Source organism: Zychaea mexicana (assembly GCF_025766255.1).
Source record: "Zychaea mexicana strain RSA 1403 chromosome Unknown BDB00scaffold_132, whole genome shotgun sequence".
In the NCBI taxonomy this organism is placed as follows: Eukaryota; Fungi; Mucoromycota; class Mucoromycetes; order Mucorales; family Lichtheimiaceae; genus Zychaea; species Zychaea mexicana.
The window spans coordinates 52,193-72,341 of record NW_026516795.1 but is presented as its reverse complement, the minus strand read 5'-3'; the positions used below and the strand labels follow the sequence as shown (position 1 = coordinate 72,341).

General features: G+C 44.0%; 5 protein-coding genes across 5 annotated transcripts; 3 read left to right on the top strand and 2 right to left on the bottom strand.

Moving 5' to 3' along the window:
- Window position 1: 1 nt before the first annotated feature.
- Window positions 2-1,744, bottom strand: BDB00DRAFT_852792 (acyltransferase-domain-containing protein). The gene is made up of 5 exons (XM_053125583.1): window positions 1,405-1,744; window positions 1,173-1,283; window positions 865-997; window positions 741-796; window positions 2-617 (listed from the first exon to the last, which is right to left on the bottom strand). The coding sequence occupies exons 1-5, from the start codon at window positions 1,735-1,737 to the stop codon at window positions 147-149; spliced, it is 1,104 nt and encodes a 367-aa protein (XP_052973925.1). The 5' UTR covers window positions 1,738-1,744; the 3' UTR covers window positions 2-146.
- A 4,250-nt stretch (window positions 1,745-5,994) lies between these two features.
- On the top strand, window positions 5,995-6,436 carry BDB00DRAFT_107480 (uncharacterized protein). The gene has a single exon (XM_053116077.1). The coding sequence runs from the start codon at window positions 6,098-6,100 to the stop codon at window positions 6,326-6,328; it is 231 nt and encodes a 76-aa protein (XP_052973924.1). The 5' UTR covers window positions 5,995-6,097; the 3' UTR covers window positions 6,329-6,436.
- Window positions 6,437-8,858: 2,422 nt separating this feature from the next.
- Window positions 8,859-10,030, top strand: BDB00DRAFT_852778 (uncharacterized protein; the record flags this gene model as incomplete). Its single annotated transcript, XM_053125582.1, has 2 exons — window positions 8,859-9,290; window positions 9,412-10,030. 2 exons carry the CDS (start codon window positions 8,859-8,861, stop codon window positions 9,847-9,849), a joined length of 870 nt encoding a protein of 289 aa, XP_052973923.1. The 3' UTR covers window positions 9,850-10,030.
- A 95-nt stretch (window positions 10,031-10,125) lies between these two features.
- Window positions 10,126-14,528, bottom strand: BDB00DRAFT_107511 (armadillo-type protein). The gene is made up of 13 exons (XM_053116078.1): window positions 14,422-14,528; window positions 14,028-14,321; window positions 13,719-13,940; window positions 13,161-13,592; window positions 12,637-13,052; window positions 12,405-12,540; window positions 12,107-12,328; window positions 11,586-11,990; window positions 11,330-11,493; window positions 11,092-11,213; window positions 10,866-10,993; window positions 10,737-10,788; window positions 10,126-10,589 (listed from the first exon to the last, which is right to left on the bottom strand). The coding sequence occupies exons 1-13, from the start codon at window positions 14,428-14,430 to the stop codon at window positions 10,384-10,386; spliced, it is 2,808 nt and encodes a 935-aa protein (XP_052973922.1). The 5' UTR covers window positions 14,431-14,528; the 3' UTR covers window positions 10,126-10,383.
- A 2,468-nt stretch (window positions 14,529-16,996) lies between these two features.
- BDB00DRAFT_933335 (uncharacterized protein) lies at window positions 16,997-19,263 on the top strand. The gene is made up of 2 exons (XM_053129115.1): window positions 16,997-17,874; window positions 17,963-19,263. Exons 1-2 carry the CDS (start codon window positions 17,046-17,048, stop codon window positions 19,222-19,224), a joined length of 2,091 nt encoding a protein of 696 aa, XP_052973921.1. The 5' UTR covers window positions 16,997-17,045; the 3' UTR covers window positions 19,225-19,263.
- Window positions 19,264-20,149: the final 886 nt, after the last annotated feature.

Here is a 20,149-nt window from a genome sequence, read left to right as displayed (position 1 = left end):
TGTGAATCTTTTTTATATATCCATGATCTTAACACAAAAAACCCATGTTTCAAAAATTATGACGAAATTGTAAAGTTTTTTAAATGAAACATTGAAAGTATTTGCGGTGGTTGGTGGGGGGAGGGAGGGATTTATTTAAAGTTGCTTCATGATGCACTGCAAAAAAGCATATTGTACAATTTGTAGGCCAATAGGCAGAATGGTATATACGGTAACAGCAACACATACATCATGCCAATGTCGCGGATAGGGTTCTTCAAGCGGATCGGCAGCTGAAGCCTATCTCTTCCGTCCGGGAACTGACCTTTATCATAGTAATGAGCCAGCATCTCATCCTTCTCTGCCCATCGGTCAAAGAGCCAGTTTGCAAATGCCTTCTCGTCGTGTAACGGAAGGTCGGGTATCCGAAATCTCCGGATGTAGACGTGGATCTTCTTTGGGAACACGCCCAAAGAAAAGATGCTGCGGATGGTATAGACCTTTTCTGGGATATCCGTCGCCTTGACTCCTTGGTATCCAATTGTAAAGTCATACATCCATTCAGGATCGTCGCCCAGTGTTTCGAGTATCAATTTCAGACCTGTGGATCGTGGAAGAAGTGTAAATCGATTGTCGTTCTAACATGCATTGTTGTCAGTTTTTTTTTTTCCTTTCCTTGACGTATACAGCGTTCACACTTCCGCTCATCGTGGAATTGGGTTTGTCTCTATAGCCCGTGCCCTTTTTCTCTTTTTTTTTACCATATCATTCTTCTTCGCAAAGGCTTTCGATCGTTCGCGGGTACTCTCGGAAATGACTGTTCATGTAAAATGATATCAGATGACACATGCGCATACACGTCGTAATTCGGTTATACTGATTTACCGGTGCCTTCCGGGAACAGGAGAAGCCATGTGGGTATCTTGTGCCGTTTCGACCGTTCCAAGTTGTTGACGATAGTCTCCTTATCCACAGCCAGCTTGCGTTTCAGGAAGATAAAGTCGACGATGGTCATGCTCTGTAATGTAGAGTAAATTTGAGAGACGTTAGCTACGTGCATATTAAGCCCAAAGGTTAAGCCACCCCTGTGGATTCAGTTACCCTGGGAGAAAAAAACCAAAAAAAACCTTTAGTAACATTCTTACACACGCGTCATAAAAAAGTGCTCTTCCGACATAGAAAGTTTGAACTTACAAGCCAAAGACGGGCAAGTATTTCAGCGAATGCTTGAGAATAATCTTCATGGAGCCGTGCGCATTGGCAGCAAATGCTACCAGCCAAATGTATAGCCAGTCTGCATAAATCTGGGGTAAATTAAGAAAAAAAGGCAAACAAACAATACTACCGTCATCAGCACCCTCCTTGAGAGAAGCCTTCATACGCTTTCCAAGCAAAAAAGAGACAAACATGTTCTTTACTTCTTACCTGGTGGTTTGACGTGACAAGAATACGTTTTGGGAACGTTATGCCAGTAGCATCGCCCTGTTTGTTCCGTTGGACCATACGCTCATCACACGAAGAATCGACGGTCAAGACAAAATCGGAGGGAGCAAAGCATTGAATGAGGCCCGCAACCAAATGGACCCACAGTCTCAGAATGTAAGCGAGCGAGTCATGAAATGCAGCGGCAGAGAATGGTAGGAGGAGGAATGCGAGGAACTGACAGAATAGATTAGCGCAAGTGTGAATAAAGACTGCCGAGTTGGTAAAGACGAGCTTGGCAGTGGCTCTCGGAGTCCATAACGCGGCCGTTGCCATGACGAAGAAATGGAGAAGCAGCAGCAGCAGCAGCAAAAAGACAAGTGAGTGTGCAAGACTACTGAAAAAAAAAAAAAAAGACAAACGAAAAGAAGAAGAAAAACAAAAAAGATATTAAAGCTCGTTCATTCTGTGGTGTAATCCTAGGTCTGGCGCGTTTTGCTTTTCCCATGTGACGGCCTGAGTGATCGCTCCACGTGAACCCAAATCAGCGTATATGTGTCTGCGTGGTTGGCTGTGAACTATTCTGCGTAACCTAAAGCCCGCTGTGCATATTCTTACGGATGGAGAGTCGGCTTATCCCGACAGCAGAAAGGCAATCGTCGTACCTGAGACTTAAATTGGACCGGGCGGGCAGGCGATGGGTCCGTCACGCAAAAAAAAGCCCTTTATTCATATTTTCTCAGCCATGCTTCTGGGCCATCTCCCACCTCCGCCCCCGCCACGCTTTAATGTCGACCGCATTGTTGGGGAACTTTAAAAACAGTTGGACTTGAGAGAAGGGACAGGTCCCCGAAACGCACGGGCACCATATTGTGTTGTCACATAGAAAATAGACAAGCTGCGATCGACAGGCTGACTGTACCCGCTGTGCTGTGGTGTATATAAAAAGACAACTGTTTTCTTCCATTCACCCAGCTGCCTTATTTTCTTTTTCTTTGTCCCTTTCCACTCTTTATCTTCTTCAATTCCACTCCTTTCCCTAATCTTTTTATCTGTCACGCACCCACTACTACTATGCTTCCGCTGACAAGAGAAAACCTGACAAAGCTCAATGATCTGATGGCTGCCGACGACGACGATCATCCGTCATCACACGATATGATTGAACGCTACTACGACCATCGTCACCACCCTCCTATGAAGGCCACCAGATCATTATCAAGCCTTTCGCTATCCGATGAAGACGACGACGACGACGACGACGACGGCGGCGAATTCTACTTTGATTACTGCTATGACGAAACGCAGCAGTCGCATCATCATCATCATCAGCAACAACGTCAACAACGCGCATCAACATGGTCCGCTGGATCGGCCAAAAAGTTCCTTGCGCGGCATGGAACACGACTTGTTCCTACTGCGCATCATTCGCATCGGAAAGAGCATATTGATGGTAGCAGCAGCAGCAGCAGCAGCAGTCACAGCAGCCACAGCAGAGGGTTCTGGACAAAAATGTTCAAACGAAACAAGAAGCGATCGCCATCGTCAGCAAAGCAACAAGAAGAAGACGCAGAGCGTCAACAACGACAACGACGACAACGACGACAACGGCCGGAAGCTAGCATTCCGCGCTTGTCAGGCACTGCGCCAGTCTGGTACAGCCAATTCACACTCAATCCGCCACCCCCATCTCCCGACCTGGTGTCGACTTACTCATCATCGCCACGCGCCTAGAACTTATCATGCCTTTTAACTTCTCTCTCTCTCGTTCTCTCTCATTTCCCTCGTTTACCACTAGTCTTATCGCCCCCCTCCCCATAGCATCTTTCTATCTATTGTTTTCAAGTACGTACACCATAACTAAAACTGATACCCAATCCATCTGCTCCTCTAAAATTGTACAGTAAAGTTCTGTTGCTGTTGTTTTTTTTGTTTTCTTTTTTTTTCAACGGCGACACAAAATGCATGGAGAAGAGAAAATCCGACTTTGCTCATTATAGTATCGCCGCTTCGTGCGGTCTTTTGTGCTGGCTCGCGTGGTCATCATCGTGGCGTAATATGACGCTTCAGTTGAAGCAGCAAAGCTTTGCAATTGAACTCTACGGCCAGAAGTGAGGCTCTCAAGGTAGTGTGAGAGTCAACTATCACAGGGCAAGTCTTTGAGGAGAAATGTACTGTGTAGCAAATAGGGCCTGTACCTTTTCTCATTGTTAAGCCTAATTTATCTCAGAGGCGTCTCGATCTTCTTCACTAGTAGTCCCACCCACTCCCCAACCCTTGGGCTTGGACTCAGTTCGCTGTGATATTCATTCAATGACGGGAATGAGTGATAGTAACAAAATTCTGGATCCAGACGTTCTTGTCGATGTGTCATATTCAACCCGTTTCTATAGCTAGCTGACTAGTAGTATTAGTAGTAGTAGTAATAGTAGTAATAAACCGGGAAATAATGCGTTCCTCCACCAACAACAACAATAATGTAATATGAACGCCAAAGATGAAAAGGAAGACTATGCCATAGCAGGTAATTCTGTTCCACAATGCGTCGTTTCATCTGAAGATCGCTCTCTCTCTCTCTCTCTCTGTGCCCAACAAGCCAGGAGGGCCATTTGACGCGAGGCAAAAAAAAAAAAATGTGCCTAATTACCATTTACAAGACCCGTGTGAATGGATTGATGCTCACACCGTAAATACTGAGTGTGTGGACCCCCCCCCAGACGAATGAATACTTTAGAATTCTCCGTTTATAAAAATCGGTTGTCCAGACCCCTTCGGCTTACACGTAAGCTGGGTCGTCATTGTACTGTACTATTGCGGAGACACCAACTCCGAAGGATGAAAAACAAGACCTTTCATCTCAAAACACGTCAAATCCTACCTTACCCTATTTGAGAGAAACGCGAGTGGGGGCCTGGTTTGGAGCGGTGTTATAGGATGCCAACCAGTACGGCTCAGCACACACATACACACACACCGGCCCATTCTTTTTCCCAATACTCGGTCACCATGGGGATCGTAAACCAGCTAATAATGATGCTGATCTTCATGACAACGTGACGGTGAAAGGATACGCGCCCGGTCAATGAGAACAACTCGCTGAGTCTAATTGATATGAGTGCGCTTTTCTATTTCTGCATCAACAAAAAGCGGAGGATGATTGTTGTAAACAATACTGCCTTTTTCGGTAGAGCGGCTTGAAAAGAGTGAAAACTTTTTGAAATGCCGTCCCGGAAAAGCAGAAAAGATCTTGCCTTGTTGCACTGCATGTCTCGGTCAACAATGTATCACGGTGGACAACAGCATCGAGCAGAGTACTGCTGCTGCTCTCTGCTGAGTTTTTCCTTTGCTTTCCATGCAAAAGTACCAATCACCGGTTTTGCATGTGGCGAGTTGTGAGCGAAGAGAAGCGTTGCCCTTCTTTGACATCCGCCTATGCATCATGTTCATGCATAAACAAAAACCTCTTGGTTCTCGTTAGACGCCGACTCCCAGACCTCTTCTTCGGTCTAGACATATGTTATGCAAAAGCAGCATTCCGATAAAACCTTCTTCCGAAACCTAAAAGACAAAACACACGTCGAATAGAAGTTATAACGAGGTTACATACATATGTCCCCCTGTTTACTTTGGGCAAAGATGATATATACACACATACTTCTTCTCCAAAAGGTCTATGGCTGAAATTAGAGGTATGTATCATGACAGAATCTCTAATAGTGATTTCAAAGGGAGCTTTAAAGAGTGTTGACGCAAGGTATGTAAGAGAGACTATATTAAAGGATGTACTCGAAAAAATGTTGAAATAACTGTAAGCTGATCCTACTATCATGAGTGATCTTAAGCCGGGGAAGCCACTGTATTCGGCTGGCAAGCGTCTTGATACGTACTGTAGATCGTATGTTGCGCGAGTATATCAATTTCCACAGATTCTGGTAAAGATGAAGCAAACACTACCGTTGCAGTTGTTGCTACAGTGATAAAGAGATGAGAAGGAAAGAAAAGTGTCACATGAACGATCTCAAGACGTTTCCTTTGGTAATATTGCTTTCTTAGCATTCATACATATATATATATATATATATATATATACTATTATTGAGTATGTACTAAGACTAGTGCTTTACATTGCGTATACTACTATGCACTATCAAGACTTCTTGGAGATGATTTGATAGCATACAATGAGACAATCCTGCCAAAGTATGCTGACATGTCAACTGTAGACCCGAGTTGCATAAATATTATCCCAGTGCTTTGTTCCTCCTACGGATTGTGTTATCATAGTAGTACTGTAGAGTAAGACCAGCTGAGGGGATAGAAGCGAAAAGTAATCACATGGTGCCATGGTCGTCGAGCATCCTGAAATCGAGCACTGACTTTGTTGTTGTATTTGTGCTCACCGTTGTCGCTTTTGGTATCCTTTTCCTTACCTCTTTAGGCAATTGTTCGAAGCATCTACAAAGGTCACCAGTCGTATAATGTACGTGCATTATGTGCTACTGTATAAAGATATATTGATAAATGGCTGTTAATCATTTGATTTTGTTGTTTGCTTGGATATGTACATAAAGACACCACGTACAATTTGTGTTATGAAGTACTGGACTGACACTGTTGGCAGTGTTGTAAATGATATGCGCCTGATGTGGCACTCTTATTACCAAAAGAAAAAAAGCTGAAAGAGCAAATCAGAAACATGGTGTCGTTGATTATATCACAGCTACTAGTGTTACACTTTCTACCTTTTTCATTACGATGGAATATAGGGGTAATACGAGGTAGTCTCCTCTATGACTACACATCTTCAGACAGTGGTGGTCAGAATCGAGAGAACACTGTTCCTGTTGTTTTGATTGTGTGTAGCCCGAGTTGCAGCATGGGCCCTGTGAGCAATTTTCCTATTCCTATTAAGAGTACCCAAGTATGAGGCATTTATCTCGTCTCTCAGACGTCTTCATGCAAATGCCAAAGGAGCACTGTGATTGCTGTTTACGTTGCGTTACCAGTTCGCTGTCGAGCACTCGGATCTCTATAGAGCAATTACTAGAGAAATTGCATAGAACCTTGATGCTTGTGATGATAAAGTACGAAAGAAGCAGACGCAAATTAAGAAGCGTATCTCCTTAATCTTCGTCTCTTATCGATGAAAAAAAAAGAGAGGAGCATTATTACTATCCAAACGCGCGTTGTGTCATGTTACAGCTCAACCAGCAGAATTCAAATTTTGGAGGGAAAAAGAAAACAAAAGAGACAAAGACGGTGGCGGCTAAGATACTATAGTGAAGAAGCGGGAGAGAGAGAGAGAGAGAGAGAGAGAGAGAGAGAGGAGAAAACAAAAAGGAGAAGAATGTAGCATGTGCGTGATGATATGGTTTGGCCCAGTGTTATGAAGTTGGACATCACTTTTTTGGGAGTGATTGATAATGCAGGTCGGTCGGTCATTGATTTAGCGATGCATAATATGTCGCGCGTAATAGGTGGGTGGGATGGTGGGGGGGGGGAGAGGAGGCTTTGCTGTGTATAGGCAAAAGTTTTTCATGTTCCCCACACACACACACACACACAAACATAAATAGTATGATGGAGACAAAGAGAGAGAACAGAAGGATGATGATGATGTTGATGGAACAAACTTCAACGTTAACCCGGACATTCATGTATGTGTGCGTATGCAATGGTCGCTGCTGCTGCTGCTGCTGTGCTGGGCTGGGCTGGGCTTCGTTTCTCAGGGTCGCTCTTCTGGGAACAACTACTTGTTGGATTGCAAAGAACCAAATCAAAACCAGAACATATAAGAGTTCTTCTCTTTTGGGAAGCAAGCGTGGGAGATAGAGAGAGAGAGAGAGACTGTGTGTGTGATGCAAGTGATAGAAAATTGATAACCCTGATAAGGGAGGCAGAGCGGGTCCAAGCACGGCCGAGCCTGAATAAGATAACAGCCGACGAAGCAAAGGTAAAGAGAAGAAAGAAGGGGATAATAATCACGTTGTTGTTGTAGTAGTAGTAGTAGTAGTAGTAGCTGTGCTGCTGCTTCGTCGTCGTCTTGTTCCTTTGTTGTTGTTGTTGCTGCTGTTGTTGTTATGTGGTAGCAATCCGTCTATAAACATAACACACGCCTGGTTTCGTCTCGCCTTTCCCTCTCTTTTCTCTTTTTTTTTTTCCCACTCGATGCAATTTTTTGTATTCCCTCTTCCTATTTTGCTTCAGCTTCATAACTAAACCCACAGCTCCACCTCCCCCAAAAAGCAGCGATACCCTAACGAACAAACGATCACACACACCAACAATGATATTCTGGCCTCGACTGCTGGCGATAGCTCACGCCGTTAGCAGCAGCACCGAGTCGTATTTGCCGCTTTATTTGTGGAACGAGCGTGGACTAGACCCTTTTGTCATTGGCATGTTGACAGCCATTGTACTGATCTTTCGGCTCATGGCATCCTGTGTCTGCATTTGGTGGGTCGATCGCTCCGAGCCTAACACGCATATCCGCTTGTTGATTGGCTTGACGGTTGTCGGTACACTCGCGCTGGTGGGCGTCTTTATGTCACCGGACAGTTACTTGATAGTCTTGGTCTGTCTGATGATGGCCAATGGCCTGTTTTATCAGCCGCTGGAAGCACTTGTCGACAGTGCCACTATCAAGTTTCTGGGCGACTATAAAAGCTGGTTGTATGGTACGTTTCCAAGAAAAGAAAGATGCGCGGACGGGGGGGGAGGATCCACTCTGCAAAAGTGTATATACATAGCCGTGTCCTGATTCTTCTTGCCTCTTGTATATCAAAACTCTCATCTACACAGGGACCGAGCGACAATGGGCGAATGGAGTTTTAGCCTTGGCATTAGTATCGATCGGCTGCATAAACTATTGGTGGTGCAACCTTGATTACACCCTTGTTGGCGCCGTCTTGGTCGGATGCACTATGCTCTGCATCACCCTGACTTTAATTTACCGACACAACGGATTCATCCAGATGGACTACATGACAGACGAGTATGACGATATGGTCGACGGTTATTACGACGATATTGGCAGTAATGGTGCTGGCGGCGGTGCTACGTCTACTACTGTTGCTGCCCCTCGGTTCCTGAAAAACGCGCTATTCTTCCAGCCGCCGCAGCATTATTACAATGATTCGTTGCTACATGCATACAAGCCATACAGTCTGTTTGGTGAGCCACTGTCACATATCTCGGAAGAGGACGCCTCCATGCTCCGTCGAATGGCCAGCAGTAACAGCCACCAGCTGATACGACACAATAGTGGCCACTCTATCAGCTCCACTACAACCACCAGTTCGGCTGCTGCACTCGCCGCAAGTGGTAGTGTACCCATCACTATGTACGGCAGTACTAATACGACCACTACCCAACAGCCCTTTGATTTCTTCTCTTATCCTTGGAGACGTCAGAACAGCATATCGCAGCAGCAGCAGCAGCAGCAAGTACAGCACGGCATGCCTCCAAACGTAAATATGAATAGCGCACTCCCCTATCAGCAACAGCAGCAGCAGCAGCAGCAGCAGCAACAGCAACAGCAACAGCAACAGCAACAACATCAACCACAAGCAGAACAAATAGTACAGATAGTACAACTTGCATCCTCGGCTGAATTGTCACTACTACCCTTGCCGCCACACAACACCCCAATGTCGGTCCTGTTGTTGCTTCATGTGGATGGTGGTGGCACGGTGGTGGATCAGCTGATCCAGTGGCAAATTCAAAGCATGTCTTTGACAACGCTCATGCTCGGAATTGTCAAAGGTATGATGAATACATTACTGTTCATCTATCTGTATCAAGTCCTTGGTTTAGCCATGTGGATGATTGGAATAGCAGCCATGGTACCTGTGCTTTCAGAAATCCTTGTCCATGCAAGCGCTCGTTGGGTAAGTGCTCTCATACTAGATTCGATGTAGTTTGGGAAACCCCGATATGTTACTGTGGGGGGTTTTCAATTTGTATATCTTGAGAAAGATTAAAAAAGGCTTAATGATGAATATGTACTAGTGGATACCTCGATTTACTGTGACCATGACCACCACCATGGTCCATGCGGCGTTGATCATCTGCTCGTTTGTCTATAGTTGGTTACGTACCGAATGGACAGTGCTCTGGCTCCAAGTCATTGTCTTGCAGCTGCTCCAAGGCATGGCATTTCCATTGGTGTGGCTTGTCATGACACAGCGTCTGTGTGCTTTACTATGGACGGATGAAGATCAGCGAGTTGCTCAAGTTGGCAAGTTATCGGCGTTGTTCAGCAGTATTGGGCCTGCTATAGGAGCATTGTTGGCTGGGTTCCTGCTGTCGGGAGACGATAGCGATGTCGGTAGTAGTGTAACAGCAGAAGCGCTCTTGATGGCTGGATATACGCTGGTGTTTCGCTGCAACATTGCCTTGACAGCAGCAAGTTTTGTAGTTTCCTGGGGTTGGTCATCCACGGATTAATCGAGTACACCCCCCCCTCTCTCTCTCTCTCACACATATTTCTCCATTCTTTTCTATTACAAAATTACATTACATACATGAACCCTTTTTTCTCACACACACACACACACACACACACATCATTTAAAAATAGTACCTTATCAACCTTCTTTTCTATGTAGCATATGTCTCCCCATCCCTGATCATGTCCTGTCCTCCCTAGCAAGTTGTATATATAAATATAAAGTTACCCATAGCGCATCCTTCGCACAAAAGCAGTTGAACAATTATGTGGATTAGGTTATTTTCATTTGGATATACATATCTACCAAGTGTGCTGTGTTAAGTGATTCCCGATGAGGAAACGGGGGTGGAGAAATTGTGCGTGTGAAGGTGGAGGGGATGTTGGGAAAGATTGTTTCTTTGTAAGTAAAAGAATCTTTCGCTCCCTCATATAGAACAACAAGATAATATAGAAAGCAGGTACGCGTGATAAAGGAGAAAAGATAGAAAATAAGAGTAGTAATTTTTGGTTTTTCGGGGCATTCACCGAACTTAGTTCTTCAAAGCAAAGTTCAATGTTTCCTTCTGAAGGTCGTCCAAATGATGCTGGCAGATCTCCACAAAATGATTCGTGTTGTGAGCTGAGCAATTACGGAAAAAGTCCAAGAGATAGCCCTTCATATCCGTTTGATAAATAGGATCGTCCTTCAATTCCGGGTTGTTCTCTTCATAGTCGTCATCCAGCTCAGCAAGCATATCTAATAATTCATGCAAGAAATGTCATCAGAAATTTTGGTTCTTCCACCCTGCCAACACCAACACATTTTAAGTGTAGAATCTACTGAAAAACTAGCATAAAATTGATAATTATCAATTTTAATCTTATTTTAGTAAAGACACATTACCTGATAGATACTGGATATCGGCAAGATCAGTAGAAGGCTCATCCTCCCAATCCTAAACAAAACATTAGTATACACGTAGCTTTTCTCGGGTTTCTGGTTGTTCTTATAGTTTGTACGTTTTATCCTTACATCATCACCCACGGACTCCACTTCTTCAGCCTGGCCACTTTGGTCTGTAGTCATGTTGTTCTGCAAATCATCAACCAACAGGCGGATAATCTTGGCATGTACAGGAATGGCAGTGTATTGCTCGGGATCTTTCACAATAATGGTTTGTACAAGTTCGCGTGTGAGTCTGGATGCGCATTTGAGACTTTTGTGTAATCAATGCTGGTTTTCAGCATGATGGACTTACTGCGCTTGGCTTTGGATCGGGTCACAATACCACCTTCAGGGTTAGCAACGATATCGCCACGAACGGTCAAGTTCTGAAGTCGAGGGTCGTTGATCAAAAACAGCTTGGAAAGTGCAATTGCGCTATTTAACCATGGAACAAACACGTGATAATAAGCATACTGATCGTCTGCGTCCTCCCCCTTTTTCTGGGTGTCGTATCAACCATGCTTCATAACGCGTTTTTCCTATTTTCTTACCTGACTTTAAGGGAGTAGTATCCTGAGAACGAGCCAAAATAATCACACCACATGGGCAACAGGATCTCCAGACCACTACGACCCTCAATGTTTGTAGCACAAAGGAATTGGAAGACGGTATCCTGCTGCTGAATAAGTAAATGGGCGAACACTAGCACCAAAGACTATACAGAAAAACTGCGTGTTATTTAAAAGCATTTCGAACACGTTTCTCAGCCTATTCCTCATTTAAAAATAAAAAGAGCCCTGAAAGTACCTGAACGAATGGTTGATAATCGGTGTTTTGGAGACGGATCAACACGGCATTCAAAAGCTCGGGAAGGACACTAGCAATGTTATTGCCGGCCTTCCTGATCAGGTTGACAATCAAATCGCCTACAAAGAGAGCTTCAGATGCAGAGTTTTTGGGCTCCAACAAACGAGCAACGAAATGGATCACATAGTCAAGACCCGACTTTCCAGAGCCGTCATTCCATTGGATAATATGGTCACAGTCCTTGATGATGTATTGCTTCAAGCACTCTTGGACGCTCTGCAAGACATCCTCGTCTTCAGCATTCCAGCCAAGCTGCATCACAATAGGGAACATTTGGTCCGTGAATTCGTTCGGAAGAGGTGAAGGACCGAATCGGACCAAAGCTGTCAATAAGTCAACGACTGACTATATACAACCAATTGCACAGAGAGAGAGAGAGAGAGAGAGAGAGAGAGAGATGAGCGATTACGAGATAAAGCTAGTCTGTTTACCCTAATATACAGTCAAACAAGAAAACTTACAGCAAGGACAGGAGGTACGTTGCCAGGAGTCTTGAAAACTTGTTCAAAGAAGGGGAACGAGCGAGCACAAAGAGCGGGGAAATAGGCTGGATTCTCAGCAAAGCTCTCGAACAGATCCAGAATATAGCTTGTAATGATGGAATCTGTGGGGAACTTCTTCCATGTCTCAAGAACAGCAGGCGTCAGCACATATTCGTACTTGGCGGCAACTTCTTCGTTAATCTTATACATGAACAAGGACCCTACAATTAAGTAACCATGTCTTACTTCAATTTTTCCTCGTAATGACAAATGTTACCTTGACAGCAGAGCACAACGATTGCAACAAGAGCATAAGAGACTCTTCAGAAGCGTCAGGCAACAACTGGCATGCGCCTTCCAGAATGTTCACTTGGTATGGAGCCGAGTATTGAGGATCCAAGTCCTTGCAGTAGCTAAAGAAGTATACATTGATTACGATAAGTTTAGTTACACAAAAAAATCTGTCGGCATGATTTTTTTCTTTGTTTGTCATTGGAAGAGTCACTTACTTGTTCAATGCTTTGAGAGCCGAGATCTTGACAGGGATGCTACTAGCAGGCGATTGCAACGCAGTGACGGCAGCCATCACATACTGACCTGCCATTTCAGTAGGGAGAACCTTGGCAAATTCGGATGCAAAGACGAAGGCTCTACCTTGTAAAAATGGGAAAGCGGTCTGGTTCATGCTTTCCAGCACGATATGATCAAAGAGACTCTTGAGATCGAATTGGACAGACCGAGATTCGTCCTTCAAACTCAAAACCAGTTCTTCAGCTGAGCGACCAATGGCCAACAAACAGGCTTCTTGTATTTTCCACCATGAGTTGTTGCCTTGAGCACGAGCAGCGTTGGATTCACTAATATGACGCTGGACAGCTGTTTGAAGAGCAGCAGCAAATGGATCGGGAAATGCTTCTTGCAATGGCTTTTTTTTTTCAAGAAAAGTATCACTTGGTTAAATTTCCTCTTCATATTTTGATCTCCATGCATCCTTGCCAATCCAAACATACGCATATGTTGATATTTCGCTTACCGTAAGCACATCCCACGACGCGACACGAGCACTATAGGTGAATGTGCCATCCTCCTCATCCGCAACATATTGATTGGCATCCGAAGACCATGTTTCCATCTGATCTTGAGTGATTTGCATGTATACAATCAGAACGTAGATAACTTCTTCAAATAAAGAAGTGGGGGTGTTGTTTGTAACGAACAAGTGTTTAAGCGACTTCTTGGAGCACGCAGATTCCATGAACTCAAAGAGAGCATAGAGCAAGCTTTGGAAACCGATCTCGTTACCGTCTGAGTCCTGGAATGATTCGGCCACATCATCTGAATCAGATACGAATTCGGCAATGTATCTATCACGCAAGTTGTAGAGCTCGCCCCAGATAGGTTCCATCAATTGAGGCAGGATATCTCTGACATATTTTGAGTACTCGCCGCTCACAGTGCGAATACACTGCAGGTGTGATAAATATAAGAAAAGAAAGTTGATGAAATCAGTCTTCGGTAGATCTCTGCCTTTTTGTATGTGTCGTATGATGATTTTAAGTGAGTATCTTGATAAATTACTGTCGACACTTACTCTAACTACTTCCATCTTCAAGCCATATTCTTCAGTAGCCTTCTTGGCATCGTCTTGAACGTGATGTGCAAGAATGGTATGGAAAGCTTGCATCCATTGAGGAAGGATGGGAGCGATAAACTGGTCAGCAGCAGCCGGGTTATCGTCACGAAGCGTATCCAACATCTGGACACAGCTATTGAAAATGCTAACTGCACGACCACGGGTACGGAACGAGTACACCTGAATGACCATATATGCATACATACACGATAAGAACCTCTGTTTCTTGTTGCCTCCTCGCTATCTCCTTTCCTGCAAAGAACTTACATTATCTGAGGTCAAAATAGTATAAAGCTCGGGGATCAGGACAGGGCCGACCTGAGGCAACTGCTGAATGCTGATATCTCTCTGGACCATTTCGAGCAGCACACGCATAGCGCCATGGACACCATCCACGCTGTTTGATTTGAGGTAGCTCAGCAACACATCAAACAAGTTCGGCCAGTCTTCGGGAAAGTCATCGTGTGCAATTTTGGAGACAACATAGGCCGAAACGACGCGAATCTTGGACTCATGATCTCCGAGACCATGGACAATAATTTCACGAATGGCGTTTTTGCACTATTATATAATATAAAGGAAACTCCCCGATCAGCATTCATTCAAGAAATAATAACATGCTTATCACGAATGGAATCCTCCATTTGCCTTCGTTACACACTCTCTTCATCGTATTATCAATAAAAGTACCTCAGGAGAAGGTTCAGGGCCCTGGAAAGTCTCGTCGTCGCGAGCAGCCCAGTGGGTCGTTACATAGGTCTTAAGGGTCAATGCTGCCAAGTAATTACTGTGGTTAAGGATTCATTTTGCTGTTTTTTTTTCATATACGATTGTTAATTTTGCACGAGCGCGACAATAAAACAGCTTTTAAAAAAAGGATATTTGACGATGAGGCACCGCAAGTTCCTGCGAAACAGTCAATCGAGCCAAGCTCACAGGGAATTCTGTATTATTTGCGGTTAATATGGGGAGAGGTGGGAGCTGATTATGTTAATATGTATAAGGATGATTCACGGTGTAAATTTTCTACCTGGAGAAGTGCTTTCGAGTTCTTTCAAACGTTGTTCTGCAGCAGATCGAATGGCGCCATCGGGATTGCCAACTTGAAGCAAGGTTTCGTAGACAGCCTGATCCATTTTGGTTGTTTCGAGATAAGCAGTAACGAAAAAATGGAAAATGAAAAAGAAAAGAAGGCACGCGTCGCGTTAAACGCGTCGGGGTTAAAGTGGCCGGACGTGAAAGGTCGGCGAATCACCGTTCGGAATAGTCTTGTTACGTCTCAAATAGGGCTTGCGGGTAACACACTCAATGAGAGAAATCATTGACGGCTTTGAAGTAACCGGACATGGCAGCGAGTGAGCCAAAGTAGGATATAGTCTAATATACACCATATAGAGCGTCTGTAAGAGCCTATCACATCTCCGGACTGGAAAATCAAACGTGAAGCAATGTCCTCATCGTTGTAGGGCACACCCTATTAAACCGGTAGCTTATTATCGGCTGTGAACATTGTGTAAGTGGTTCACGGATTTTTACGACAGTGGTAGGCTCCAAGATGGTGTTTTAGAGTGAGGCTCTGTAAAACTCGAGTGCAATTTAGCTTTAGATTAGCTTCGTGAAGTTGCTTTGCAAAAAGCGGGGGACCACTGTATCCAACATACGTCGCTGGAATGGTCAATGAAAAGATTATAGATGAAGGGCCCTTGCTGGTATAACAAAGATATATTCATGAGCATCGCGAAGTGCGTACAATATGGGCCGGTCTTCTGCTACATCGATTGAGACTTGGTACGGAAACAGGTATGTTTTACAGTTTTTGCAGAACCGTTGTATGTACGTTTCTACCAAGCTTCTTGTGCTTTTAACAACTGATGTCGAAAGTGGGTACAGGTATGTTAGAATGTCTCAAATATTTTCAAACGTGCTTCAAAAGCGTTTAAAACGTTGGGTCATTCAACCGTGTCTAGAGAGGGAGGGCTTCGGAGAAAGGAATGCTAGCACTACCGTATATACCCAAATCTAACTGAGTACTGATACTGTATTAGTGATGCATATCAGTATCACAAGAGGAGGAAAAGAGTTCGTTCACTCGTAATAGAGTATGATGTAGGCGGTGGTAGAGTGGATGAGCTTTATGCTATAGCGTTGTGCTTTCCGAAATCAAGATAATCCTGGCGTTTAATCAAAGGAGCAGTGTTATGGTATTTTGCAGCTAGTAGCTACACAAAGTCCGACATTGGTATGAACAGAAGAAAAAATGCAGATGCTCTGGGTCTCTTGAAGCTTGTTGAGTTATTATAAGACTGTATCATTTACGAATCCATACTATCTGAGAACCCGATGGTTGAATATTCGATACTAAACCCAGAATGCTGGTTAAAAGAGCTGCACCATGTTTTTAGATGTCCAGATGCTGCCTTTATAAATCCATCTGTCCAGCTGCTTCTTTATAGGGTGCAGACCGAGATGACCTACGTTCTGTCTTTGTATTTGTCTGAACAAAATACCGAGTAAGTTTTCTATATTTCGACCGATATGATATGAAGTGGCGCGTTGCAAGTGCTGAATGTTGGTGTGCTGGAGCTGCAAAGCCAGTAACAGCCCCGCTTCAAGCTGCAGTCAGCCTACTTCACCCTCGCTGTATTCATTCACTTATTGAACTGAGCCTGGTATACCATAAAGCTTAATGGTCTTCCCAGTTTACGAAAGTCGGTTGGATTATATGTACAGTGCGTCTCAAAATATAACTAGCGTCCGAAGTTCGAGATATCTTTGGATCAATAGCAATATTGAACTCATTGTACACTGTGCTCCTAAGTGTAACCAAGCAATAGTTACTTGGGCTAAATTCACGTAGCAACTTTGTAGACCCAAAATGGTAGTTACCCCAGTCGAGGCAGTAACCAATAGGACACACTTTATTCTTATCATTTTCAGTGAATGTATACCGAGGCCACCGAGTGATGGATAAAGTAAAGCAACAAGTGCACAATATGCGTTGATAACAGCAGTACGTCAAACGAAAGTTTGACGGAGATAATTATGTTTGTCGCCTTGCGATAGAATAGATAAGTTATGTCGCGAAACCGAGCACCCACACCCATATTATCTAATGGCCTCTGTTCTGTTGAGGTGACACAAAAGATAATCGAATCGCAGTGTACCAATTATGCTAGATGCTTCCAAAAGAGCGGCAGTATTGAACTTTAATTTTGTTTTGCTTTCCTAATTGCTGCCTCTCACCCCCCAAAACTCTTGTGACCCACCCTCGTCCCGGAAGCGAGTATGCCCAAAAGAAAGCATAGCGACGAACCACCTCCCAACGATACAAAACGCCTTGCGACCACTCCAACCCAAGTAGCGAGTCGCCTCGATCTCCGTTATTGCATGCCTGGGAATGTCGCCCGATCGACGTTTGACAAGTGTTCGGCAGATCTTGGACGATCAGATTTCCAGGGTGCCATTACCGGCGCAACTTCCACCATTGATGATCTACACGATAGCCTAATAGCTTTGCTTGATATTCGCGCAATTTCATACAGTCGCACTATGCAGTTCGACAAGGCTTTTCAAGATGCGAGTTTAATGATCCGATACGCACCATTAAGAGCAGCAGGCTATTTGCGGACTGCAGAGCTGTACTTGTTACAATGTCGCCAGTTAGCAGCTATGCGCATATCTCAGCAAGGCATCAAGTCGGTGCCGACCGACCGATATGATGAGCAGAAGCAGCTTCAGGATTGTTACAATGCAGCGAAAACACGGCAAGAAAAGCGTATCAATTTCATCACCAAGTTGCCATATGACCTGTTGTGCCAAGTGATGGATCATCTCCCAATATATAATCTGGCTCAGGCTCTCCAAGTATGTAGGGACTGGCGGGACCGCATGTCTGTATACCCGAAGCCATGGGCCAGTATATATCTCATGGAAAGTGGCATAGGCTGTTCTGAGAAAGGGGATGAAATCAACTCGGTGATGAACGTATTGCCTCATGTCAGCAGAAACGTGGAAAAGATTCATATCACATGTCTGGAGAGCGAACAATGCGAGAAGCTATTTTCAATGATAATCAAAGGCACATTTAACAGACTTCAGCGTCTTCAATTAGCAAGTAAGGATGACAAAATATTGTGAAGGATGAGAACGCCAAGCTGGAATTAGTTTATTAAAACATCAAGCTCTTTCTTCACCATATTTAGTATGCACAACGAGCAATTACTGCCGATTTATGCTCGCTTTATGGCAAACGAAAGACACATTACAAGAACTATGTATCGTAACCGTCGACGAGAACAGTCCAGTAGCGCCAATCGGTGTGATACTTTCAACATGTCGAAACCTTCAACGACTCGAATGTCGACAACACCGGATTACTGCCACCGCGGATGGGATTGGAGCAGTTTCAACATCACGGCCCAGCTCTTTGCTAGAATTAGATCTGGCTTTCGCTCAAATTGACACTGCTGTACTCGCACCTATACTTCGCTGTTGCCGCAAAGTCCGAAAACTCAACATTCACTCGTGTCAGATTGAAGCGATCGATCTAATGCGTGCATTCTGCCCAGACGTGAAGTCATTCACCATCAACGTTACCGCACATGATACCCCATCAACCGAAGAGGACAACCAGCATATCATATCATCATCATCAGCCTCAAAAAGAACCACCGAGCCATCGATGGGTCTCACCCATATCATGATGCATCTAACTCAAGAACGAACTGCAGACAAACCTATACGTCTATTAACTGATAATTCCAACACGCTCAACAATTTGTCACTGACACTACCGATTGACAATATCCCAAACCTGGTACAACATTGGAGCCCGCTCAGGTCATTGGTTTTCAGCAAATTGATTAGACTGGATGTGACATTCGGCGTTGTCCTCAGCGATGTGGTTGCTACTGTCATTCGACACGGTTGTCCCATCTTGGAGGAGCTTTTTATCGGTAACACGGAATCTATCAGCCTGGATATCTTCCAAGCTATATCTCAGTTGAGGAGGTTGAAGGATTTGAAGCTGGCTGAGATACCCTATGTAAACGAGCAAGGCATGATTCAAATGTTCGAAAGCTTTGCAGGGCGTCAACAAGGACAAGAACGAGCGTGTACTCTACGGGCAATCGAGCTATCAGGGAGCGAATTTGAAGTGTCGGATGCGATTTTGCAAGCTCTTGCCGATATTCCCTCCTTGGAACGAATATATATGTCAGAGCTTACAACAATGGATCGCTACGCTTTCGACAGGTTCGCTAGAAAGCTTCGTGAACGATCTCCACCCATTCATACCCTTCATCTAAGCGATTTAGAATGTGTATCTGAAGAAGCAATCATCGATCTCAGTGCTGTAGAAAGCTTGCGCAGTGTTGAGCTATTTGGTTTAAGACATGTGACATCCCAAAGCATCGAGAAATTATATTCCAACAAAACGATAGCATTAGAAACTGATGTAACGTAAAATAATAAAAAGAAATTCATTATGTCAGAACGTTGCGACCAATTCAAATAGCATTTGACCAGATTGAATACACGGAATATGCTCTTATTGTGAAGTATGTACATATATACTTGAAAGGATCTTATACAACGAATCATGCGCCACTAGTATTGGCTAAACAACATAGTAGTAGTAAAACCGAGGTATGAAGTGTATTTTATACTGTATATCGTCTATTACATATGCTAAGGAAAAATATCGCCCGTGTATGTAGCTGCTTCGTTTCAGCTTTTCCATTACAAAATGTTCTGGGCCTGCTTTGACGACAAGCGGTCATCTCGGTGTATGTCCCGATCTAGACCAAAAACAACATAGCGGATAATGTACTCCGTTGCACAACCACGGTCGTTGTTGCTGCTGTGCACCTCGGTCGTGGTGCCAGGAACGGAGAAAGAGTTTTTTTTTGGCTTGTATGTGTATGTATGCTTTACTACTAGGCTTTCCATCACGTGTCCAAGTGAATATTATCATTATTAGTTACGCAATACTGGTGACAAAGACGTTTGATGTCCATATCATAACAAGTTTATTATGATCACTAGCAAAACAAATAACATGTACATGCCTCATAACTTGGCATCACAACACTATTTACCATGCTGCTTTTTCTTGCCGTCACTCTTTACTGTCCATATATATGGCAACTGAAGCTGCCCGATATAACGTAAGCACCTACTACTAAGTATGTTGTCAGTATCTGCTTACACCGTGAATATTATTAGATAATTATGTGCCATAATCGAGTTTTGCTTACGAATATTGTTGTGCTTCTCAGATTGCTTTGGCCGCGCGTGGTCAAGCGATAGCCGACCTTCGAATTAGGGAAATAGACAGTAATATAATTTACTGATTATCAACAGTAAGAAAATGAGAAGTTGGAAAATTT